The 27804-nt window shown below is 36.1% G+C and overlaps 1 protein-coding gene across 1 annotated transcript in view; it reads right to left on the bottom strand.

The window, feature by feature from the left end:
- The window catches only part of poln (polymerase (DNA directed) nu), a 109332-nt gene that overhangs the window by 23964 nt on the left and 57564 nt on the right, over positions 1–27804 (bottom strand). The window contains exons 18-20 of the mRNA XM_059355223.1: positions 26137–26194; positions 17966–18043; positions 7090–7201 (exon numbers count right to left, since the gene is read on the bottom strand). Of these exons, the coding sequence (XP_059211206.1) occupies positions 7090–7201; positions 17966–18043; positions 26137–26194 (248 nt within the window). The remainder of the gene's footprint in view (positions 1–7089; positions 7202–17965; positions 18044–26136; positions 26195–27804) is intronic.

Raw genomic sequence — 27804 nt, 5'->3', positions numbered from 1 at the left:
ACAATTAATAAACACATTGAGAAAACATTATATTATTCTATATTATATGAAAATACAGTGTCTTAATTAATCAATCTCAGTGTATTAATTAATTAATGTCTTAATTAAGTACTAGTTTGTGTTTTCTTCCGTTTTTAAGCTGCTTTACTGTAAAGTCTCTCTGTATTCTAAAAAGGACATTAAAGAGATATCTTTTTATTCTGACTTTTATTGTGAAGTTATGTTATAGCCTTAGTTCTTAAGTTTTAATAACAATCAGTCAATACTGCAACAGCAATTCAGCATCAGGATGCAAACATTTAACACTCGTATAAAACACTAATACCATGAAAAAATAAAATACATAAAATAAACCATAAAATATTTATCAAATCATTGGTTTATGTCTAACTAATTTATTATATTATTTTTTATTATATATATCATTTATATTTATTTTGTTTATGATACTGATTTTATTTATTATTATTTTTTTAATATATCATTTATTGTTCCAATTTTTACTCTTGCAAATTTCTATTTATTTTTATTTTTTGTCCGTGTTGGTTTAATTTATCTCTCTGAAGCACCGTCGACTGCATCCTCGCTAGTCTTATTTCATTATTAGTTGGTTAGACAAATTATTTTTATTAATATCATTTAATTGATGTACACTTTTAAATAACATATTGACATATTTGAGTCAAAGTTTGCTTCACAAAAATCAAACATCTGTTACCTACTAATGCAAAGGGGATTGTGTTTTTTCAATTAATTTGCCTTTTTAATAATGAAGGACGCTCCAAAGCGACTTACAATAAGTGGATAAATAGTAAATAAATATAAATAAGTAAGTTAATATGTAATAAATAAAAGGTAGTTAACTTTTTTAGTCAGCTGTTGGGTAAAAAAAAGTGCCACAAATTTCATTTAGAATATGAAATTTTGTTTTTGAAAAATGTGATTAATAAAATTCAAATATTTCTTATCATATATGCAATATTTTTGGGGGCAATTTTTAGCCTTGCAGATTACATTGTAGTCAATTCTGACTGTTTTATTACTAAGTTTAAATACTGTTAAAATGTCAGAAATGAGTCTTGCCAGGAACATCCATGGTAAAATTGTAGAAAAAAAGTATGATGAGTGTGCATGTGCGATAAAAGTCTTGTCTGATTGTTGAAGTACTCTGATTACTTTCTGGTGAGACGGAGAGAAGTTAGAAGAACAAGACAAGTGAGTGAGACAGCGAGGGAGGAGACGGGAGAGGAAAAAGGACAGCAGAACAATCTCTTTCAACCCAAATACTTCAAAACAAAGAGAGACAGAATGTGAGATGTGGAGGTTAAAAGGACATTAGGAGACGGAGGGGGTAGAGAAAGGAAAGAGACAGAAGGAGAGGAAGAAGAGGAAGAAGAGGCAGAGACAGACAGACAGACGGTGATGTAATGTGACTTGCAGACAGCCTGTAGAAGCGAGGATCAGACAGGGAGGATGACACGTCTGCAAAGTGGCATTTCTGGAGGGGCTGACTGGGAGCTGCCACTGCTCATCAGTGTTGAGACTGGCCCACACACACACACACGCACACACACACACACACACACACACTCCGAAAAATTACAACTGTATCTGGTGAATTTCAACAGTCCAGAGTTTCATGATGTAAGACAGGGGTCTCAAACTCAAATTACCTGAAAAATTCCTCAAAATTACTAAAAAAAAGACACAAAATGACCAAAAATACACAGAATAAAAAAAAAGACCCAAAATTATTTTAAAAAGACACGAAATGACCCATAAAAGACACAAAATGACCCAAAAAAAAGACACAAAATGAAAAAAAAAAGACACAAAATGACCCAAAAAAGACACAAAATTACTAAAAATGGGACCTTAAAGGGACCTTCCACACACAACACGGTAAAGTGTCATTCATATAAAAGTCACATTAAACTTTCATATCAAGGTTCAAATATCGTCACGAGGGCCACAATTGGCCCGCGGGCCACAAGTTTGAGAGCTATGATGTAAGATGTCTTGATGGCTGGAACTTTTACATTTGAGGCGATTACAGTCAATCAATACATCTCAGGTGAAGGTGAATGGAGGCTGACCTGTGACCTGGACTGGCAGACTCAAAGTAGAGAATTTCCCTCCACTGGGAACCTGGTTGATGGATATACAGACTGGATTTTCACTGCCCCCTGCTGGAGAGGCATTAACCTACTAGAGCAGGGGTCTCAAACTCTAATTACCTGGGGGCCGCTGGAGGCAGTATCAAAATGACCAAAAAAAACACAAAATGACCAAAAAAAGACACAAAATGACAGAAAAAACGAAATTACTTAAAAAAGACACAATATTACCAAAAAAAGAAACAAAATTACAAAAAAAAAGCCAAAATGACAGAATAAACACTAAATCACTTTAAAAAAAGACACAAAATGACACAAGAAAGACACAAAATGACTTAAAAAAGAAACAAAATGGCCAAAAAACACACAAAATTACCAAAACAAGACACAAAATTACCAAAAAAAGTAATTAAAGGGACCTTCCACACACAACACAGTAAAGTGCCATTCATATAAAACTCACATTAAAGTTTCATATCAAGGTGGGGGCCACAAAATATTGTCACAAGGGCCGCAATTGGCCCGCGGGCCGTGAGTTTGAGACCCATGTACTAGAGACTTCTTTAACAGTTTGACTTTGTAATCAATCGTCTGATCAGATGCTTGATTGTTTCCAGTCACACGGCTGAGAGGACTCTGTATTTTTAAAATGCTATTCATGCTTTTAGGTTGTAGAAACTCCTTACAAATAAATGTTATTTTGGATGAAGGGTTTACCAAAAAATAAATAAATCATGTTTTGTACATTGAGAACAAAAATGTGTTCAACCAGACAGAAAGAGCAAAAACTCCGAGCAGCACTTCAATAAGAATAAGAGAAATTGGTAAAAGTGTGTGGAAAAAAGAAACCAGAAGCTGAGCATGAGAAATCATTGACATATATCAAAGCACTGCATTGAAAAATGAAAGTTTCAATCATTTATTTCTTCTCCTTTTGGGGTCTAAACTATAACAGAGAGATATCAAAGCCTCAGAATGTTTTGGAACAAAATGACCAAAAAAGACACAAAATGACCAAAAAGACACATAACTAATAAAACACTAAATTACTTAAAAAAGACAAAAAAAGACACAAAATGACCAAAAAAATGACACAGAACTACCAAAATAGACTAAATTATTTCACAAAGACATAAAATGACCAAAAAAAGACACAAAATTACAAAAAAAAAACCTCTCTGAGCAACACTTCAAAAGGAATAGGAGAAATTGGTAAAAAGAAACCAGAAGCTGAGCATGAGAAATCATTGACATATATATAATAAGTTATATATATAAGTTTCAATCATTTATTTCTTCTCCTTTTGGGGTCTAAACTATAACAGAGATATCAAAACCTCAGAATGTTTTGGAACTGAAACATCTTCTCTCTTTTCTTAAGTAGAGCCCGACAGATTTACCGGTTGACAGATATTATCGGTCGATATCAAAGTCATATCTGTATCTGTGTATATGCTGTCTGATATGTGCTTTCATGACAACTTTTTTTGCACAATATTAATGCAGAAAACGTTGCTTGGTGCTATTTAGAAATTATGTTGGCTATTAATTATTTTTTATTATTATTTATTAATCAGTCATTCACTAAAACTGAACATTAATGATGCTTATTTAGCATTTTTTTTTAATTCGAATTTATTTTATATTTTCTCAGCTATCTTTCATAGAATTAGCTGACAATGTAATATACTGTTTGTATTACGTACAAGTTACCCCCTACCATTATATTATATATAATATATAATATACATATATAATGGTTGACGATCAAGTTCATTTTATTTTTTAGATTGCACCAGATCACAACATAAGTCATTTAAGGTTACCTTTCCTATACATCTTGTCCCTGTGTCTTTTTTGGGGGGGTAATTTTGTGGTTTTTTAAAAATAATTTTGTGTCTTTTTTTTAAAATGATTTTGTCTTTTTTTCAATAATTTTGATTTTTTTTTGGTCATTTTGTCTATTTTTTTTGGGTCCTTTTGTGTCTTTTTGGGTCATTTTGAGATTCAAAGTAACAAGAAATCTATTTTGTAGTCGGTAGGTTGAAAGCCTCTGGCTGTGCAGAGCATGAAGAAAAAGCTTTTCACACTTTGTACCCTCTGATTTATACCTCGAGCTGTTTCAACAGCGAATCAGTGGCATTACTGGAGGGTGAGCAAAGGGACAAGGAAAGGTGAAGGAACAGGGAGGAAAGGAGGGAAGAGAGAGAAAATATAAAATATATCGCCACAAGCAGCAATTCAGGGTCCAAACCAACACACAGCTACAAGTTTAAAGCTTTTTATTGGTAAGGTAAAAAAAAACCCACAACTAACATGAATAAAACTCTGGATTAATGATGCAGTCTGATTTCTTGAGACATTTTAATACTGAGCAGACTCAAAGAAAATAGGCAGAATTAGCGATAAGGCTAATAATTCTTCTAGCAAGTTCATTTTGTCTACTCTGAATATTATTCTTAGGTTAATTTTTTTCGACAAAGGAAAGTAGGAGATGTTTTTTACCTTACATGTTTCGACTGACAACTTTGTCGAAAAAAAGAAACCTAAGAATAAAGCTAATCATTTATTTACCGTGGTCAAACTTGCATCGGGAGCACGCACAGGTTTAGAACTGGCAGCGCCCCTTTCTTTCACAATTATTTTTATTGGATTTTCCTTGGATGCATAATTATATCAGCTGCCAGAGCACACATCATTTTTTCCAATACATCCATAGATTAGGCAAGTACAAAAGAAATATTAATACCAAAAGGAGGGATTGGGGATGAGGGAGGGGCTCCGGGGGTGAAGGGGTTAAGGTCCAGTTGTGCATAGAGTCAGTCGCCCTCAACCACCTGAAGAAATAATGGATCAGCTGGAGGTTTATCACATCAAGTTGCTTTACAAATCCAATAAAGCAGGGGTCTCACACTCAAATTACCTGGGGGCTGCTGGAGGCAGTATCAAAATGACCAAAAAAAGACACAAAATTAAAAAAAAAAAAAAGACATAATGACCAAATAAAGACACAAAATTTAAAAAAAGACAGAATTATTTTAAAAAGACACAAAATTACAAAAAAGACACAAAATGATGAAAAAAAAGGCACAAAACTACCAAAAAAGACACAAAATTACTAAAAAAAGGCACAAAATTACAAAACAAGACATAATTATAAAAAAGGACAAAATGATTAAAAAAGACACAAAATTACAAAAAAGACACAAAATTACAAAAAAAAACTAAATTACTTAAAAAAGACACAAAATTACAAAAAAAGATACAAAATGACATCAAAACACTAAATTACTTTAAAAAGAAACAAAATGACCAAAAAAAGACACAAAATGACTAAAAAAGACACAAAATGATTAAAAAGACACAAAATGACTAAAAAAGACACAAATCTACCAAAAAAAGACACAAAATTACAAAAAAAGATACAAAATTACATCAAAACACTAAATTACTTTAAAAAGAAACAAAATCACCAAAAAAAAGACACAAAATGACTAAAAAAGACACAAATCTACCAAAAAAAGACACAAAATTACAAAACAAGACACATAATTATATAAAAAAAAAACAATAAAATGATTTAAAAAAGACACAAAATTATGAAAAAAGACACAAAATTATGAAAAAAAAAGGTGGCAGCCACAAAATATCGTCACGAGGGCCGAAATTGGCCCACGGGCCGCGAGTTTGAGACCCATGCTGTATGATGTCATCATCTCCGAGGAATTTGCGTTAATAATAATAATTGAACCCCTTATTAGTGTGTAAAAGAGTGATTAAAAAGGGTGAAATGGCAAACAAAGGGAGAAACAAGTGTCAAAGGAAAGGAAAAACAAGAAAAGCATTTAGCTAAAAAGGCAGACAGGAAGGCTATAAAAGAGAGAAAGAGAAGCTCCATAAGAAGAGAGTAATCCAACACTTCATTTGTTTAAAGGTGAGAGAAAGATAATGAAAGAGACACAATGTAAAACCCCAGAAGAGCTTTTAATACGGCCTGTTGACCAGGTAATGTGTTTAACCAGCCGCCCTCTGACACACACCTGACGGAGATGGATGACAGGAGGTACAACACACACACACACACACACACACACACACATTCTTGTACCTCTGTCTTTGTGAGGGCCCTCATAGCAAGGTTATAATAGGTTTGAATTTTTTATTAGTTTTAGTTTTAATTTCGTTGTGAATTTTTGTTTTCAAATTCAGTTAGTTTTAATGAGTTTTTAGAGTGAGTTTGCTAGTTTTAGTTTAGTATTTTTTTTTTTTTAAATGCTTTAGTTTTAGTTTAGTTTTTAGTAGTTGTAGTTTTTTGTAATGGGGTATTTGTTGGGTGGGAGATTAAAAGAGGTCACAGTTAATTTTGCCTTTATTTCCTTTTATTATCCATCTTTATAATGTATGAAAAAAGTTGACAAAGACGAAAGCGAAGGACATTTTCACTATAATTTTAGTTAGTTTTGTAACCACACAATACAGTTTCAGTTAATTATCTTTTTTTTTTTAAACTCTCATTTTTATTTTATTTGTATTTCTCAAAAAAGTATTTAAAGAAATGAGGACCGGCCTAAATGTCCTCACTCTGTTGGTTAAAAACGTGTTCCGGTCCTCACTATGTAGGAAGTACAAGGACACACACACACACACAAACACACTTTGTCAACAACAGAAAAGGCAAACAACACACATACATAGTCACCAAAATACTTCAAAAGTGCGACAATGTAATCAAATTACACCACTGGCCGTGGAAGAGAGAGAGCATATAACGCAGTTGGCATGGTCGTCATGGCAACAAGGTTATTAGCGTTTGATGTGAGAAAGAAAGAAAGACTGGGAGAGGAAGAGAGAGAGGGAAAGAGAAACCCTGTGGAGCACCAACACTCACCTTGGCAAGGCAATCAGGGGAGAACCAGGGTGTGTGTGTGTGTGTGTGTGTGTGTGTGTTTGTGTGTGTGTGTGTGTGACCTACCATTGGGAGGCCAACATGGTGAAGACGTCCGCCTGGGGGTTGATGAAAATATGGAGCAGCTCAGGGTCAGAGGAGAGGTGAGCCAGGAGACGCAGCTCCACCTGGCAGAAGTCTGACACATTCACACACACACACACACACACACACACACACACACACACACACACACACACACACACACACACACACACACACACACACACAGTCATGGAAATTCATTTTCATTCATTTTAATGTCTGGTTCAACTAAAGGTTCATTTGTTTGGACAAATATAATGATAACAACAACAATAGCTGATAAGAGTTTAATTTAAGAGCTGATATCTAGACATTGTCCATGGTTTTATTGATAATAACCAAAATCATTACCCAGGGAGCTGAACAATTTTGTGCTATCAAACTCAATTTCCTCAGTGGTCAATAGGCACAAAGACACTCTGGTGTCAGCTTTGGATTTATCCGCTCTTGACTTCTTCACTTGCACATCTTCTGTTACTGTTACCGTTGACATGGCGACGCATGATTTGACTTCACTGTGTTCTGTGTGGAAGGTCCCTTTAATTACTTCTTTTGGTAATTTTGTGTCTTTTTTTAAATAATTTTGTGTCTTTTTTAATAATTTTGTGTCTTTTTTAAATTTTTGTCTTTTTTGGTAATTCTGTGTCTTTTTTTTGTAATTTTGTGTCTTGTTTTGGTCATTTTGTGTCTTTTTTTGGTAATTCAGTGTGTTTTTTCGGTCATTTTGTTTCTTTTTTAAGTAATTTAGTTTTCTTTCTGTCATTTTGTGTATTTTTTGGTCATTTCGTGTTTTTTTTATAATTTTGTGTCTTTTTTGGTCATTTTGTGTCTTTTTTTTAAGGTAATTTAGTTTTTTTCTGTCATTTTGTGTCTTTTTTAAAATTATTTTGTGTCTTTTTTTTGGTCATTTTGATACTGCCTCCAGCGGCCCCCAGGTAAATTGAGTTTGAGACTGGTCTAAACGATATAATAAAATATTTTATTGTTTTCACCTGAGAACGCTAAACAGTAAACAGGCCCTAAATTTATAAAAACTGCTGAATTTTTTACAACTGTGTATGCATAATGACGTGTTTGCTGTTTTTAGAACGTTCCTCTGTGGACTGGGAGCCCCGAAACGCTCATATGGGTCATTCTGACGAATATATGTCATATATGTGTCATTTTATGTGGAACTGACAAGCCGTCTAGTTTGCTCAAGGTACTTACATAAGGAGAAACATAACCAGAGGCTATAAATGAGACACAAAGCTCAGTGTCGTCTAAATAAGTAGACAGAAACTGTCTTATAAGTGCACACAATGTTACACCTGTGTTTGCACACAAACAAGTCTGTAAACAAATATATGGAGAGACAGAGAAAAGACACTCAAACACCTCTTTGTGACAGGTGACAGTGTGGTGAGACGTGTCCTGTACTGACAGAGCTACAGATCTACAGCTCTGTCAGCTCGGCTGATCCAAACTGAAACATCTCTCAAGACACACACACACACAGACACACATTCTTGTACTTCTATCTTTGTGGGGACCCTCATTGGAACAGTGAATTCCCTTGCAAGGTTAAAATAGTTTGGGATTTTTCATTAGTTTTATTTTTAATCCGGTTGTGAATTTTTGTTTTCAAATTCGGTAAGTTTTAATGAGTTTTTAGAGTGAGTTTGCTAGTTTTAGTTTAGTATTTATTTTTTTGAAATGCTTTAGTTTTAGTTTAGTTTTTACTAGTTTTAGTTTTTTGTAATGGGGTATTTGTTGGGTGGGAGATTAAAAGAGGTCACAGTAAATTTTGCCTTTATTTCCTTTGTGTTATCCATCTTCATTATGTATGAAAAAAGTTGACAAAGATGAAACTGGTTATGGTTATAGTTATTTTAAGTTAGTTTTGTAACCACACGATACAGTTTCAGTTAGTTATAATTTTTTTTTAAAAACTCTCATTTTTATTTTAGTTCGCAAAAATGTTTTTTCAATTCTAGTTTTCGTTACTTTGTTTCGTTTTCGTTAACTATAATAACCTTGTTCCCTAGCCCCTTACCCTAACCCTAATACATGGTTACCTTTACATGAACCTAATGTAACATGAACCCTTAATTAATGTCTGAAATCTCAAAAAAGCCTTTAAAGAAGTGAGGACCAACAGAAATGTCCTCACTTTGCAAAAATGTCCTCACTCTGTTGGTTAAAAACGTGTTCTGGTCCTCACTATGTAGGAAGTACAAGAACACACAGACACACAGACACACACACACACACACACACAGCCACAAATCAACTGCAGTACATTCCATTACTGCCATCTCACCCAGACACATCTCTTCCTCTGCTCGGCTGCTTCAAATCAAATTAAACTCGGCCAAATGCGGGAAAAATGACTTGAAAATGAACGGTGGGAAATTGAGAGATTTTCTCTCTGCGAGGATGAAGCAACCAGCTGTAATAGGTTTCTGCTAATGTGAGGAAAGAGAGAATGATGGAGGATGGGTGCATGGGATTGTGCAGGGGGGGAAATAACATGCACTGATGCATCAAAAATAGCTACATTTATAATAATTGAGATAAATCTCACAATTTACTTTGGCACAGTCGCATCTTTCAGGCGGACTGAAAAGAGGAAGGAAAATCCTCTTCTCATCAGTTCAAAACACAAACGCTGTCTATGGTTTAACTGAGCCACAGTCTGCAGGGGGAACACATAAAAGGGACACGGTGACGGAGAGAGTCTTGTGGGGTAGATAAAATAAAGAAAGCCCAGCGGAGGGCTGGTGGTGAGGTAAGCAACAAGGAACAGAGACGTCTAGTTTCAGTTGTGATGAGGAGAAGAAGAGTTTCTAAAGATATCCTCCCATCAATGTTTTATGAGTCAGATCACATTTCCTGCAAGCATGGCCGGCAGCTTCAGAAACATATTGCTGACCAGGATTTGTGTGTGTGTGTGTGTGTGTGTGTGTGTGAGAGAGAGAGAGAAAACAGTGTGTGTGTGAGTGTGACAGGAATAGAAAGGAAGAGAGGATGTATAAAACTGAAATGTGATTTTAAGTGAGTGTGTGTGAGTGTGTGTGTGTTCTTGTATTTCCTCCATAGTGAGGACAGGAACACGTTTTTAACCAACATAGTGAGGTCATTTTTGCAAAGTGAGGACATTTCGGCCGGTCCTCACTTCTTTTTTGAGATCAAGGGTAAAGGTTACAATAAGGTTTATGTTTAAAAAATGATAATTAATTAAATTCAAAATGTCCTTTGTTTTTGTCTTTTTTCATACATAATGAAGATGGATAAGACAAAGGAAATCAAGGCAAAATTTACTGTGACCTCTTTTAATCTCCCACCCAACAAATACCCCATTACAAAAAACCAAAACTAATAAAAACTAAACTAGGGGGCGTCCCGGTGGCTCACACTGGTAGAGCGCTTGCCATGTAGGCTGAGGCCTTTCTACGGCGGAGCCGGGTTCGAATCCGGCCTGAGCTCCCTTTGCCGCATGTCTTCCCCTCTGTCACCCCCTTTCACTCTGTCACTGTCAATAAAGCATAAAAATGCCTAAAATTTAAATAAACTAAAACTAAAGCATTTAAAAATAAATAAATACTAAACTAAAGCAAACTCACTCTAAAAACTAATTAAAACTAACTGAATTTGAAAAAAAAAATCTGAACGAAATTAAAACTAAAACTAATGAAAAATCCAAAACTATTATAACCTTGCAAGGGAATTCACTATTCTAATGAGGGTCCTCACAAAGATAGAAGTAAAAGAATGTGAGGGTGTGTGTGTGTGTGTGTGTGTGTGTGTGTGTGTGTGCTTCAAGGCCACCTTCTTACAGAGTCTGTGTGATTTAACAAGAGTTATTGGATCGATCCGTACAGGAATAACTCTGACATACGGTAACTTCCTCTACAGATTAACCCCTTTGACCCTGAACTGGATCACTTCTATGTCGTTTATGCTCTTAAAGGGATAGTTCAGATTGTTCTAAAGTGGGGATGATTAAGGTACTTATCCGTTGTACACATCAGTTTGCAGAAACAGACAGGGGTATGGGCACTTAAGAAAAAAAGGACAGCCCAAAAGATAAATAAAAATGAACCAAGAACAGTTTAAGTGTATGCTATATTAAGAATATTTTCTACCACTCTGCCTTGCTGTAAGACAGTCCTGGTGATTTAAAGGGTTAGTTCGGATTCACCAAAGTCAAATATGAAAAACAAACTAACCGATGGAGGCAGGGTCAGAGCAGCAACTCCTGTGTTCTCGGAGGCTAAATTACTGGTTATGTTAAAGGAGTGTGGTGGCTTTAAAGGGAGCAAAGAACTGATTCAGTTCTCAGACAGAAAAGGGCTGTTTGACAGCAAGGCAGAGTGGTGGAAAATATCCTTAATATAGCATACACTTCAACTGTTCTTGGTTTATTTTTATTTATTTTTTGGGCTGTCCTTTTTTTCTTAAGTGCCCATACTCCTGTCTGCTTCTGCAAACTGATGTGTACAACGGTGAAAATATAAACTAAATTGCTAGTAACTTTTTTTTTAGGTGGCTAAAAATAATTTTGCTTCTGCCCCCATCCACATTAGTACATTACTTAAATTCTGTGTCGGTACTCCTGCTTGCTTCTGCAAACTGGAGGTGAACTGACCGCCATCTACTGCCGGTAATACACCGACTGTGGATAAGGACCTCATACAACCTCACTGCAAAAATCCAAACTATCCCTTTAAACCATGGGTAGTCTGGAATAGTAATTATCCCTTTAAACCAGGGGTCTCAAACTCAAATTACCTGGGAGCCACTGGAGGCAGTATCAAAATGACCAAAAAAAGACAAAATTACTAAAAAAAGACACAAAATGACAGAAAAAAAACTATATTACTTAAAAAAGACACAAAATGACCAAAAAAGACACAAAATTACTAAAGAAATGCACAAAATGACAAAAAAAGACACAAAATGACTGAAAAAACACTAAATTACTTAAAAAAGACACAAAATTAGCAAAAAAAGACACAAAATGACCTTAAAAAATACACAAAATGACTAGAAAAAGACACACAATTATTTAAAAAAGACACAAAATTACAAAAAAAAAGACTCAAAATTACAAAAAAAGACACAAAATTACGTTGTCATAGAAACAAGTGAAACAAAGCTCCAGCTTGCACAATAAAGGGACCTTCCACACACAACACAGTAAAGTGCCATTCATATAAAACTCACATTAAACTTTCATATCAAGGTGGGGGCCACAAAATATCGTCAGGAGGGCCACAATTGGCCCGCGGGCACTATCACTTTGAACGTGCCCGAGGTCAGCTTCATTAGTGTATAAACTGTGGATTAACTGAAATAGACCAAAATGAAGCAATAGAATGTTTTTAATTATAAGTTGAATATCTGGAGCCCTTGCAGAACTTTCTCTGTTGAACACAATGTGTAATTAATCCACTTATTATGGGTATTTGTAATTATTTTTTATGAACAAAATGAGCAATAACTTAATTAAAATAACAATTATTTATCTGTAATGAAAACACTAATGAGTTGTAGCCCTTACAAAGCACTTTGCAAAGGCCCAGAACAGGGTCCTATTATAGAGGAATTAAAAACAATAAATAAGTCGCTGCTTGCTGCTGCACTTCCTTGGACAGCATACTAAGAGACTGAGGGGACTAAGCTGTGCCTCATACATTTTTAATGCCACGCCACCACCCACAGCAGCCTGAACAGCCCTCAGTGATGCTCTGCACTACAGTATGGAGTATGAAGGTTATGCATAAAAGCTTAAGAGCTCAACTAAACCCTGCACATTGAGAATATGAAATGTCCCCTGTGGGTTGTGGTTGGTCTAGAGAGGCTTCCAGGAAGGATGATTTGACCGGCATACAGGCCGGCGTGATCTCAGGATTTAGGCTCAGCTGGTTGTGAGACTTTAAGTCTGCTGGGAGAAATGTAGGCTGTATGTCTCCTGAACTCCATGACTAAAACCCCGGAGGACAAGAGCAGGACTGGACTGAAATACAAACTGAACCCAGGATTTCTTCCAGAAAAACAGCCGTTTGTCTCGGTCTCAGTAAAGGTTCTCTAAAGCAGCTATTCTCAACCTTGGGGTCGGGACCCCAATTGGGGTCGCGAGATGATTTCTGGGGGTCGCCAAATCATTTTTCATTTTCATTTTTCAGCCAAGTCATTTTGTGTCTTTTTTGGTCATTTTGTGTCTTTTTTTTTTTTGTAATTTTGCGTCTTTTGATTTGGTCATTTTGTGTCTTTTTTTCTCATTTTGTGTCTTTTTTTAAGTCATTTTGTGTCTTTTTAAAGTAATTTTGTGTCTTTTGTTGGTCATTTTGTGTCTTTTTTAAGTCATTTTGTGTCTTTTTTAGTCATTTTGTGTCTTTTTTTAGTCATTTTGTGTCTTTTTTTGGTCATTTTGTTTCTTTTTGGGGTGATCTGAACTGTGCGCGTGAGATTGTGTTCAGTGAGTGGGGGTCGCGGACAACATGCATGTTAAATTGGGGGTCGCGACTCAAAAAGGTTGAGAACTACTGCTCTAAAGATACCAGATTGACACTTATATATATATATATATATATATATCATATCATATACTGAGAACTGCTGTGAATGAAAGTCCTATTAACTTTCCTGCTTTCATGAACAAACAGACCTGAGCCTTTTTTTACCCATGTCAGTAATAAAGCTGTTTTCTGGAAAAGGGAAAAAAAGAAAAAAGAAAAAAAAAAACATGCCATAGGGAGAGACATGACGAACTTTTGTCAGCCAACCCGGAAGTTAGCATCTCCATGGGGTCTACTGAGAATTCACCTATGAGATTTTTGCACTGGATTTTGGATCATTGCAGATAATAAACTCTGTGGCAAACACACGTTTTGTTCAGCGGGATAATCTTCACAAATGAACACAAATTTTATCAAGTTTGAAGCGTTAATGCAGCCGTCAGAAGTAAAAAGCTAACGTTAGGCTTTAGTGAACTACAGCACGATCACATGACTAAAACGCCACTACCGTTAGCTTCAGACGTTTTCCGACAATAATTGATAATTGATAAGCTAGTTAGCTGTAATCTAACACATTTTATTAACATAATCTACAATCTACAAGTTTCAAGGGCACTGAAAAACACGACTAGAGGCTATGAGGCGGACTAGTGAGGCATGATGGCGTTTATTGTCCCCGACAACCACTGTAGTCTGATTTAATCTCTTGTTAGCAACCGCCTTTTTGTGGACACATAAAAATACTAAATTCACAAGTGGGAGTATTTACTAACATTGTATCTTACAACAAAACTCTTCAGCTTGTGTTAACCAAAGACCTTATTTCAGGCATCTAACCACCAACATATTCAAAATCCTCATTGAGTTTGAGAGGTTAGACCCCGGGATGCTAACATGCTAACTTTTGCTTACTTTATGTTTAAGAACTCATTCCTGTGGCGCCCTGTTTGATGAATACAGCCCTCGTCCTTCAGCCCTCCTGTCTTTGTCCTATGATTGTAATTCTATGACTATTACAGACCTGTCAGCCCTTTGAGATCTTCATCTCTGAAATGCTTCGGTGATACCGACATGTGTATTGCACTTATTGTCAGACTTTCTTTGAGACTCTCTTTACGATATGTCTGTCTTCTGTTCATTTGGGTTGCTCTGCAGTGAAGGCGACTGTTGCCAATGTTGGAATAGGCAACTTTTTCTGCAGGATTTTCTGCCATTGCATCAGGCTTTCACAGTCTGAAGGGCAGTGCATGCACATATGCACTCGTAGAACAGCCAAGAGTAACTTCCTCTGTCTGTGATGACACGTAATTGACCAAAGTCTAGGTTTTCTAAAGCCTGAGAGAAGATGGGAAGAAGTCTAGTTTTTCTTTTAGACCTCTTGAATTACGACATGCTGAAAGGTTATTATTATTTTTATTTCCAATAAACCTACCTAGGTGAAGCATATCGCTCACTTGTTATCTGTTGTGATAATGTTTACGTTTTGTGTTTTCAACTGTATATTTGATACTGTTGGACCCCAGGAAGAATAGCTGTGGCTTTGCTGCAGCTATTCTATCTATCATACTTTTTTCATACATACTGAAGATTGATAAGACAAAGGAAATAAAGGCAAAATTTACTGTGACCTCTTTTAATCTCTCACCCAACAAATAGCCCATTACAAAAAACTAACACTAATAAAAACTAAACTAAAACTAAAGCATTTAAAAAAAATAAATACTAAACTAAAACTAGTAAACTCACTCTAAAAACTCATTAAAACTAACTGAATTTGAAAACAAAAATTCAAAATTAAAACTAAAACTAATGAAAAATCCAAAACTGTTATAACCTTGGCAGGAAAATCACTATTCCAATGAGGGTCCTCACAAAGATAGAAGTACAAGAATATATGTGTGTTTGTGTTTGTGTGTGTGTGTGTGCGTGTGTGTGTGTGTGTGTGTGTGTGTGTATCTATCTATCCATCCATCTATCTATCTATCTATCTATCTATCTATCTATCTATCTATCTATCTATCTATCTATCTATCTATCTATCTATCTATCTAGCATCTTTCTGTTAGATGCACAGATCATCATTGTTTGTAAATGTTTGTCAAGTAGCTCTTGTACAGTAGAAAAATATTTTGCTATTTCAACAACCACAAAACTGACACACACTTGTGTTGCTCTTCATGAATTCTGCATATAACAACTGAATGTTTTCCTAAATTTATTTTTCTCTATTATGGACTGCTAGGATTTGAAAAAATAAATAAAAACTGAAAAACTGAACTAAAACCAACAGGGTTGACAAGGGAATTAGGCCTGCCTTTGTTCTCATTTTGGCTAGCCTCTTCAGCTGCAGCCCACACACACCAGCAGACATCTCCCAGTAGAAAATAACTGAGTTGACAATTGCAAATATAAATATAAACAAACAAACACATCAGGCACATGCGGGCTCCTCGAGGACAGCGAGGGTGTTCACATTCTACAATAAAGAATAGCAGCTTGCTTTATCGCTGGTAAAACAGACCTTGCTATGCATTTTCCACTAAGCCATGACTTGGATTCTTCTGAGAGTGGGATCGATAAACACGACACACACTCAGGACCAAATCTGAGTCACTCACTCACACACACACACACACACACACACACACACACACACACACATTTTCCTGCCAAGGTTGTAATAGTTTTGGATTTTTCATTAGTTTTAGTTTTAATTTCGAATTTTTGTTTTCAAATTCAGTTAGTTTTAATGAGTTTTTAGAGTGAGTTTACTAGTTTTAGTTTAGTATCAATTTTTTGGGAAATGCTTTAGTTTTAGTTTAGTTTTTATTAATTTTAGTTTTTTGTAATGGGCTATTTGTTGGGTGAGAGATTAAAAGAGGTCACAGTAAATTTTGCCTTTATTTCCTTTGCCTTATCAATCTTCATTATGTATGAAAAAAGTTGACAAAGATGAAAACGAAGGACATTTTCACTCTAATTTGAGTTAGTTTTGTAACCACACAATACAGTTTCAGATAATTATACATTTTTTTACAACCTTTAACCCTTAAAACAAAGTCTGAAATCCAAAAAAAGCCTTTAAAGATGTGAGGACCGGTCGAAATGTCCTCACTTTGCAAAAATGTCCTCACACTGTTGGTTAAAAACGTGTTCCAGTCCTCACTATGTAGGAAATACAAGAACACACACACACACACACACACACACACACTCACACACACACACACACACACACACACACACACACACACAGAGGAAAGCAACATTTAGCTACATAATAGTTTTTGACGTGCCTCTTGGTTGAACTTTTTCTAAGGACAGTGAAGAGTGATAGTTGAAACACACACACACACACACACACACACACACACACACACACACACAGCAGTCGTTCCAGTTTGGGAAGGACATCGGAGGACAGAAAGGGGGTGACTGGGCAGCGAGGGGTTGTTTCCATGGCAACCTGGCCTATGTGTGTGTGTGGGTAGTGTGGGCATATTGTGTTGGTGTGTGTGTGAATCCCTGCCATCCCTGCCTGTCTGTGTGTTCATGTGGGATCCTGGCTCTCCTCCTGCTGCTGTCCTCCTGCTAACCCTGGTTTAGCTCTCTGCTTATGTAAGTGCGGGACACACTGTCAGGCCAGCAGACACCCGGCCGTCCCCGCAAACCTCTCCCAGCTCTCCCCGCTCCGTCTGTAACAGCGGGGACCCGCGGTGCACCCTGACGTGACCTTATGATGCCAGCTGAGGTTGTGTCGGCGTAACAGGATTGTTTTGTTTTGTTTTTTTTAAAAGTTACAAGCTTGAAAAGTCAAATCAAGTCGAGGGAAAAACACTTATGCTGATTTGAGACTGCAGATGCAGGTAAAAAAAATGCAATAGGACAAAAACTCAAGAAATTTAAGAGACCTTTCCATGAGGCTGAACTGAAATATTGAATGCAATTTCATGACTGAGCAGCTAATATTTTTCTCAATCAAAAATACATTAATTTTAATAAAAATATGTGTATGTATATTTATGTGTATCTATCTATATATATATATATATATATATGTATACACATCGCCCATGAAGTTGGAATAAAATATTTTTTACCCGTTTCCATGAAATAATTGTGACAATGTGATTTATTCTTGACAGATAAAGTGTAAATATTCTCAAAACTTTATACTCAATCTCTAAATATATCACAATGAAAATGAAACCATTTTTAACAGAGGATTGTGTCTGTAAACAAAATTATTCCAACTTTATGAGTGACTGTGTGATAATATATAACATAAAACATTAAAAGACACTGCCATATGAAATACCAAAAAAGTTATGATTTGACATTATTTGTTGTCTTACCTGCAGCAAGAAAAGTCCACCCTTCCCGAGGAATGAACATTGTCCGAGGATGAACCGTCACCACCTCCTCCTCCTTTCCTGAAGGGACCAAACACAGAGCCCTGAGGAACACCTCAACAAGTCATCCCTCACTGCTAAGCGCATGCTCCTTTAGATGTACAAACTATTAATGTTGCAATATTATTAAAAGAAAACTAACACCTGTTTTCCCAAGACAAAAGTGTTTAAAATAAGGTTTCTAATTCATACTTTCTTTATCTGACCATTAATTGTAATCATTAACTGTTCATTTTTACCAGAAAAGCAAGTAGCTGAGTCCCAGTTCACCACTCCAGAAGTGTTTAGGCTCAAACTAACTTTCAGCATTCTTTTTTAACTGTTTTAACTGATAGTATTAATTGATGATGGATTAACTGACGATACCTAGTATATATGCATTTACACAGATGCCTTGGCAAATAGTGTCCAATTCAAGAAAGACACACATTTCAAATGTTGAATACATACTGTTGCTTATTTTATGTTAAGTATAATAAAGGCCTTTTCTTTTGTCATTAAGTTTTTAGGTTTATACTTATATACTTATATATTCCTATCACGATCATGAAGAGAAATTAAAGTTAACAAAGATTTAACAAAAGATAAATTAAAAGTAAAAAAATAACTGTTCTGTATTAAAAAGGACAGGACAGCACAGGACAATACTCCAGAAACCACACAAACTCTTAGCTTATCACAAACGGCTTTGTAATTGTGTCGTATCTCTTCTCAACTCTGTTATCAGAAATGCTGGTTAGAGGAAACACCAGACAGAATTTAACCCTCTGGGGTCTTTGATGGTGGCGTCCTGATCAGATCATGTGACTTTTAACTAAAAAACAGGTCACATGGAGCGCTGCTATTATATACAAAGATATCATAGTTTTAATTTGATAGTACAGAAATATTTGAGCGTTGGTGTAGCTCTCTGTGTTATTTCGCACATAGTTTGTTTTGAAGAGTTGCAGCTAACAAGGAAAAAAAGCCTATAAATATACATGTTTTTATGGGACTTTTTTGTACATAGTTTTATTATATTTAAATTTTTACCTTTTTATATGTTCATATTTGTATCTTATGTTTACATTTTCAAGTTCCAAACCAGTTCATTGAGCATATTTGTGGTTTTTATTGCAGTAAATAGTATAATTTTTCAACTCGGATTTCATGATTTTTGGGCTCAATATGTTGATAAAGTAGGTTAAAGTGAGAAAATAATTGTCAGATCATACAGGTGAAGAAAAATGGATACCAAATATGGGTATAGTAAACATTTTTAATGTGGTACATGAAGGGCAAAATCAAAAGTGTTCAAAAACGGCCAAAATAGGCTGAGAGCCCAGAGGGTTAAATTAAATGGACCTTCTACGAATGAGCGGAGTGTGTCATGAAGTAGCATATGGACGTCTTTCACAGCCCATTTCAAAACAAATTTATTGGCCAGAGTTACAGCTTAACACAGTAATTAAGTTGTAATATCCTGTGTGTGTATTTGTGCGTTTAGCCACACAGAAACACAGACAGTGAGCAGCTGGGGACTTAGAGGGGCTATAAAGAGAGCTAACATTGACATCTGACTTAATGAGGAGCTAAGTTATGAAGCCGCAACGCCCCATTTAGAGGTAAATCAGAATCCAATCAGGATCAGCCTCACACACCACTCTCTGCTACGAGGAGCGGCTCTGAAGTGCTGACTGAAGTGCAAAAGAGATGAACCATCACATCTCACGTCAGCATGATGGAAACACAACAGCAGGACACGCACACACACACACACATACATGCTGACGCTGTAAATGTGGCCTCATACACTTTATATAATCAGTTGTAGGGTTGTCACGATACTAAAAATGTTCAACTCGATACCGATACCCAAAATTTAACAGAAATATTTTCATTAACAATAAAAATGCAACATGTAAAAATTAACAGCACCACAGGTTAAACATTTATAATAAAAAACAGTTGTGCAAAAAGAAACTGCAACTATGATAACAAGCTTCAGGTCTGAGGTAGTGCAAAAAATAAATAAACACAATAAACAATAACAATTGGAACAATATTGGCTGTGTGTGACTTCAAGACTTTTCAGTCACCAACATTTATGTAAACTTATTACTATATACTATATATATACTCTATGCTTATGTATACTGACACTATGTCAATTAACGTAATATGGGCATACTACGTGCCTGATTTATGCATTTATTATTATTATTATTTATCGTTACTTTTGAAAACGAGTATCGTATCCGGATACAACGTTTTAGTGTTGATACTTTTTTGAGTATCGATACTTTTGACAACCCTAGTCAGTTGTGATGAGGGCCTCACCTCGCACCTCAAGGCACAGAGTGATAACTGAGGAAGAGAAGGAGGGATGCTGGAGGAGAGAAAGAAGGGATGATATGAAGGATGTAGCAGGGACAGATCCGATGACACAGAGCTTTGGCAGTGAGGAGCAGAGGTGCTGATGTTAGCACCTATGAATCACTCAGAGACAGAGAGAAACATACAAACAGTGAGGAAGCAAGGGACAGAAATAGAGCGATAAAGCTGAGTGTGGCTCCACTGGCTGTGACTGACAGCAGAGTCAATGTGGCCTGGCCAAGCCAGCAGATAGACGGCTTGTTTTGATGTTTTATTCATACTGTGAAGCAGATTCCACATAGCCGGGTTTCTTTGCCTTGGCTGCTTCGACAGAGGAACCATAGTAGGTGGTTATCAACTGTGCTAGTTAAAGGGGGCATATTATGCTGATTCTCAGGCTTATATTTAGGGACCGAGCACCGAGGGTGAGGACCATATTGTAATTAGTCCGTCTATTATAATGGCAAATAAATCGCCTTTTTGAGGGCTTTATCATATTCCAAAACTCACCAAATTCGGAACAAAATTCAATCGTGTCGAAAATTTACGTATTTCATTGGTTTCAGAAATGGGCGTGGCAAAATGACCTACTAGCGCCCCCTAGAATTCAGCCCCTCACACAGCAAGTAACAAGCAAGTTAACATCATACTGATGAATAATATAGTTTTCTGTAATGTATGTAAGAAGACTTGGATGGGTAAATGTCCAGAGAACACAACAAACTTATTGAGTTGTTCAGTGAGAGCAACAAGAACCTTGCAAATAAAATGAAACAATAAAATAAAATTAACACGATACAGTTTGGGCGACTCAAACTGCATGGCTTTCTTCGTGGCATTACTTATGTAACTTTATGGTTTCTCTAAGTTTGTATATATGATGTATTCCCTCAGCTAAGAATCTTTATTTCTCATAGAGTTAGGATTATACTATTCCCAAAGGAGCTGATCAGAGAAATATGCTTTTTTTTTTTTGCCGATTTCAATCAGAAACTCTGGTCAAAAACTAGTCCAGAACAGGTTAGGTGCTTCGAGTCACCTTCATAATATGAAAACTCTGATTTCAGGCTCCACAGGTCTCCACTAATCCACCTACTTTGTACAACACTCGTCTGCAAATGAAGACATTTCGTGTCTGTGCTGTGTTTGGGACACAGTGACAGACAGTTAATCTGGCACCTCTGGAGCAGACAAGTATTAAAGTGGAGCCCTCCAGATAAGCCATGTCCTCAACCATGACCGAGCATTCCTCATTAGAGGCTCATCATTTGTCATGTGGTGTCTGTGCAGCGACAGTCACAAACTCATGGAGAGTTTTCAGTTGTGAAAATGTTATGTTCACTCTAGCAATGTATCCAGAAAAGTATTTCTACTGAAAATAAATGTTACTATCAGGCAATTAATCATCCTTAACCCTCTGAACCCCAACAAGCTGTTTCAGGGCTTTTCTTGCTCTTTTTACATTTAAGTCACTGTGGCCTTGTATTTCACTGTAATAAATGAGTCCTGCAGCTCTATGGAATCAGCACAATCATGGTTAAAAGAGGGGAACAACCTTAAAAATGTATGTTGTGCAGAATAACAGTTATAATGACAAAAAAATGCAAGTTCATTTTTTCTGATAAATATATATCTATAAGCAAAGTGCCCACAAGTGTCACAAATGTTGGGAGAAAAAATGGATTTCCACATATATACATATTATACATTGCACTTGCTCTTTTTTAATTTTTACTCACTGTGTATTTTACTGCAGTATAAAAAGTCCTGCAGCTCTATGGAATCATCACAATCATGGCTAGAAGTGAGAATAACTCAAAAATGTCTTTTGCGCAGAATAATAAAGTTTAAAAAACTAAAAAATAACTTGAATTTCTATAATAAATAATTTTTCTAAAAATTGGAATAAAATGTAATTAATATATACACTTTGTGACCACAAGTGTCATGAATATTGGGAGGAAAAACTATTTGCATTTTTACAACCTCTACTTACAGCCTCTCCTGTCCTCTCCTCTCAGCTCTGTGTAAACAGATTTTCAGTGGATATTTGTCAGCAGAATCAATCATGTCTTCACAGTGTCTCTGAGGAGCAGAATGTAATTAATGTTTTTAACAGGATCTAATTATTACAAACGCTTTATTTTTTGGAGACGGTTTAAATGAGACATGTAGAATTAAGTGATTTTGACAGAATGAACAGTTTTAAGCTTCCTTTTGTTACTTAAACTTTCATAAGCTCCATTGAAGGACTGTGGAAAGTTCAAATTTAAACAATAAGGCCCTTTTTTTTTTACAGTTTCTTTCAACAATAAACCGTGTAGCTTTACGATGTTAAGGAAAATGTTGATTTCAGGGTTCAGACAAAGAATGTAGGTGAAAGAGGCTAAAAAATGTATACAGTAACCTTAAGAATGAATGTCTTTTAGACATGCTATTAGATATATTTTATATTCTGCTAATAATTCTGTAAAAGTATAGTTATAATAAGCACATGAAAATATCATCATTACATCATAACACATTACACAGTATTTTATAATGACTTATAAGGTCAAATATCATAATACTTGATGATTGCTGGTGACAATTCTTTTGCAAGGACCATAGTGTATTATAAAGGTTTGATCCATTAAGAATTAATGTCTGTTAGACATGATATTAAGATATATTTTATATCACAACAATTTAAATGAAGGTTTATAGAAAGTGTGTAGCACCGCTGACACCTTGTTCTGATGAGTTTGGTCAAGGTTGAGCATGTTAATTCAGCCAAACTTTGTCATGAGTTAACATTTTGTCATAACAAAATTGATGTGGAAGTCCCAAGCAACTGTCCCACAAAGTGATGATTCAGGCTGTTTAATCAAAGTGTTTGTCTGGCAGTTTTTATCAAATGATGACTGTGTGCAATGGCGAGACAAGGTAATTAAAACTGTATTCAAAAGGAGGGGGTGGCGAGCACAGAGAAGAAATGATGAGAAAATGATCAAATCTAAGATTACTAAACTGAAGCTCGTGTCCATACGGATAATGTTCTTCCCGGGCTGTCTCTGAGAAAACATTGTTCTCATGAAAATAAACAGAGATATTAAATTGCTTGTGCACTTGATGCTACATACGTGGTTAGTTAAGAACAGCTGTTCGTTTTCTCAGATGTTTCAACAGGCTCTGGAACAAGGTACACACTAGAATGAGTCATTTTCACAAAGAATCTTGGGACTCCCTATTTGCTTTTGTTAATTCACCATCCAGCATCTTTTTCTGTCCTCATCAAACTGGCACAAGCTTATAGCAGAGGAAGGGAGAAACTATTCTAAAACACAATATGTTCCACTTAATCCCTTTAAATCCAGATTTAACTGCCATTTGCATGTCTAAAAACGTAGGTGGCAACACTTGGAGAAAGGAAACTGTTTCATGTTTTTGATCTTGCATAATCAAGCTGAATCAACCAAATGTAAAATAGTTTATGACGTCAGTATAGTCTCTATAAACACATGCATATGAATGCAGAATCTGGAGGCAAGATTTCGGCAACTGGAGCATCCTGGTTCTACTGCGAGGAGCAAGACAAATCACGTTTCAGCAGGAATGGATGAATGAAGGTAAGCAGGCGGCAACCTGCCTTCAGCCTGCAATCCTTCAAAGGTCCAGCAGGGGCGACACAGTTGGTTGCAAAAGAAGTCCGGTCCTATCTATCTCAATACAAAATGAGACTACTTCTTACTTTATTTATTAAAAATGGTTTGTGGTTAGATTATGGGCTCAGTCACTAGTTTCAAGTCTTCTTCAATGCAATCTGATGTTAACCCTCTGGACTTCTTCATGGCGTCACAACGTAAAAACGAAGCAGCATCAAGCCCTGCTGTCAGCTTTTCTCTAAAGTTTTGGCTTTTCCACAAGTTTCCATGTCCATCATCAACCCTTTTTTAGCAAAGGTAAAAAAAAAAAAACACCTCGAGTGTATTAACATGATTTTACTTTTTTGCTTTTTGCAGAGATTTTTCTAATTTAGCTTTGTGCATTTAGCATTTGTCATGCAAACTTTTGTGTTTACTGTTTTTGTAATTTCTTTGTGTTTTTAGTCATTTTTGTGTGTTTTTTTGTGTTCAAAATGTTGATCCAGTAAGTCAAAATGAAAAAATAATCAGGTCATATAGGTGAGGTTGTGCTGAAAACAATGATACCAACACGTCATGGTAAAGGTGTTTAAGTGGTTTATACAGGCAGAATGAAAAGGAGCCCAAAACCTATAAAATAGCCCCAAACTCCAAAGGGTTAAGTAATGTGGATGCTTAGACTTCTAAGGATTAATCGTGAAAGTAATGGTCCTATTTAGAAGAAAATAGATGATAAAGCAGGGTATGATTTGGGGCGTTGTCGACCATATAATTGACAGGTCGTCAACACAGTGAGTGCAATATCCTCTGGTCTCAGGCAGATCCACCCATAGATTCATCCCTCACTCCTCCCCAGTCCAAATATGGTCTCTCCCGGTTTCAAAAACCAAAAATGGTGGCATATGTAAAGCAAGATGACGTCAGCAGTAACGCCGAACTCGATGCTTCAAATTATTTATTTAAATATCTCTATATAGAGATAGCCAACACCTATAAAAACTATTTAAAAAGTTGCTAATCATACTTTGAACAATAGCTGGCACATGGAAAAGGAAGTCTTAGCCCAGGAATCCATTAAACAGAGATCTGCTGACTGGAACCCCAGAAATATTGGCCATTCCCCTCTAAAGCTACCTCGTCATCAGGACCCGTCTGATGCCGATGGTTTGTGAGATTGCAACAATTAAAACGGATGTTATAACCGCACACAGCTAACGGTGCAATTTTAAACTTCATCCGAAAACCAAACGGACGCAATGCAAATAAACTATATATCAGACAGTTCAGACTCACACAAAAAAAACAGAGGAGACATTTTTAGTGACTGGCCCTTTTGCTGCTGCAGACATTTATCATCCTCATAAAGCTTCTTTACGAGCTCACTGCTCATCTCGGTTTTTTTGTACGCCCCGAGAGATGTCTCTCTTGCACACACACACACACACACACACACACATTCTTGTACTTCTATCTTTGTGAGGGCCCTCATTGGAAGAGTGAATTCTCTCACAAGGTTATAATAGTTTTGGATTTTTATTTTTTTACCTACTTTATTATTCATTTTTATTTTTCATTAGTTTTAGTTTTAATTTTGTTGTGAATTTTCGTTTTAGTTTTAGTGTAGTTTTTATTAGTTTTAGTTTTTTGTAATGGGGTATTTGTTGGGTGGGAGAATAAAAGAGGTCACAGTAAATTTTGCCTTTATTTCCTTTGTCTTATCCATCTTCATTATGTATGAAAAAAGTTGACAAAGACATTTACATTTAGTCATTTAGCTGACGCTTTTATCCAAAGCGACTTACAGGAAGAAAAGACGAAAATGAAAGCTATTTTCACTATAATTTTAGTTCGTTTTGTAACCACACAATACAGTTTCAGTTAATTATTATTATCATGTAACCTTTAACCCTTAAAACAAAGTCTGAAATCTAAAAAAAGCCTTTAAAGAAGTGAGGACTGGCCGAAATGTCCTCACTTTGCAAAAATGTCCTCACTCTGTGTTCCGGTCCTCACTATGTAGGAAGTATAAGAACACACACACACACACACACACACTTACACAGACCTCGACATTTATCACTGCCTCATTCTGCAGAAGGCGTGGGAGGTGTGTGTGTTAATGAGTGTGCACCTTACCTTGGATGTGCTGCTTCTTGGTGATCTGAAGCGGTTGTCTTGGCAGGGCCTGGAAGTTCTAGTTTGGGAGAAAACACATTTTGTAAGTCTGCAGGAGTTTACTATTGCCCCTGTACAGTGTGTAGTTACAGATAGTTATACTGTGACAGTGTCTCATTACTCAAAGTGGTTTTTCACATTGTCAACAGTGTTGTGTGCAGAGAAATGATTCCCTATTGTGTGGAGGCCTAAACAAACTAATACAGCTCGACATAAGTGAGAAAGGTCAGCTGTATATATCTGCAGGAATTCCCAGCATGCTCCTCTGAGGCAGTAACGAAGGCGTGGAAGAAGAGATTGAGCTGAGGAGGTGACATTCATGAGTGTGTATTTGTGTGTGTGTGTGTGTGTGTGTGTGTGTGTGTGTGTGTGTGTGTTATTAAAAAAAATGATGTCATCCCTCTCTCAGCATAAACAAACTTTCATTGGCAACCGAAGAGCTGCAGAAACTTTTTTGTGGAACATTTGATGGGTTATATGGGCCCTTTAAAAGGACTGATGTGCAATAATCGATCAAATATAACCATCATGCATTAAATCAAGTCATTTTGAGGCCGGACAAAAACTTTAGGTCACAAGGTATGAGCTACAATCACTTTTTGGCAGGTGGAAAACTTAATCTTACTGGTTATATTGAGCCATTATAGATATTTCAGCAGTTAAAAAGGACTTAGTCGACTATATTGGTCAGTGCTAAAATGCTTTTAAAGGGCTGTAGATATTTATACTGTCAACTAGAACTGGAGTCATAAGGATAATTGCATACTGCAGAAGGATAATTTATATACTGTAAAGCAGGGGTCTCAAACTCAAATTACCTAGGGGGCCGCTGGAGGCAGTATCAAAATGAGCAAAAAAAGACACAAAATTACAAAAAAAAGACACAAAATGACTGAAAAAACACAAAATTACTTTTGTTTTCATTTCTTACTTTTTGAATAACCCCCCCCCCCCCCTTCTTTTTTTTTAAAATCACCACGCTTCTAATGCACAAGGTCATTTTTGATCCATGTTGTGATTTTCCAATGTAATCTGGTGGTTCTAACAACTCTTTTAAAGTTAAACCTTCAAAATAAGACAAACATAGTTACACATATACTCAAATTGTTAATTTAGTGAATCACTTTTTGTATCACTACGCTTCTAATGCACAAGGTCATTATTGACCCATGTGTGTAAACTTGATGTAATAATACAAAAAATATGTTTCTTCATAAAGTATGAAAGGAAAAATGCATATAATGATCTGTTGTAATAAAAAAAGAAGATATCCAAACACACAGCCATTTGACCAATGTTGTGCATTAGAAGGTGTTTATATGTTGTACATCAAAGGGTTAATGTGAGAAATCAACAGCAGAAGTTTTGCCCCTGCAGTGAGAAATCCCTCACAATCTTTAACACAACAAGTTCCTCCACGTCTTCATTGCACCTCTTGAAATCCCCCAATAAACTGTACATGACCAGCAGAAAGCATGTCTGTGTAGCATTTATATGGCAACGACTGCTTTGGTTGGCTGACATTTAAAAAAAACAGAAAGCCATCCTGGGACTCCAGCCAACACTACAGATCTTTCAAGTTTTCAGACACACATCTTAAAATAGGAACAGCCTGATGCTCACTGGGCT

This window comes from Centropristis striata, chromosome 17 (genome assembly GCF_030273125.1).
Source record: "Centropristis striata isolate RG_2023a ecotype Rhode Island chromosome 17, C.striata_1.0, whole genome shotgun sequence".
In the NCBI taxonomy this organism is placed as follows: Eukaryota; Metazoa; Chordata; class Actinopteri; order Perciformes; family Serranidae; genus Centropristis; species Centropristis striata.
Note: the sequence above shows the minus strand (reverse complement) of the source record. Positions and strands in the feature narration are given on the sequence as shown.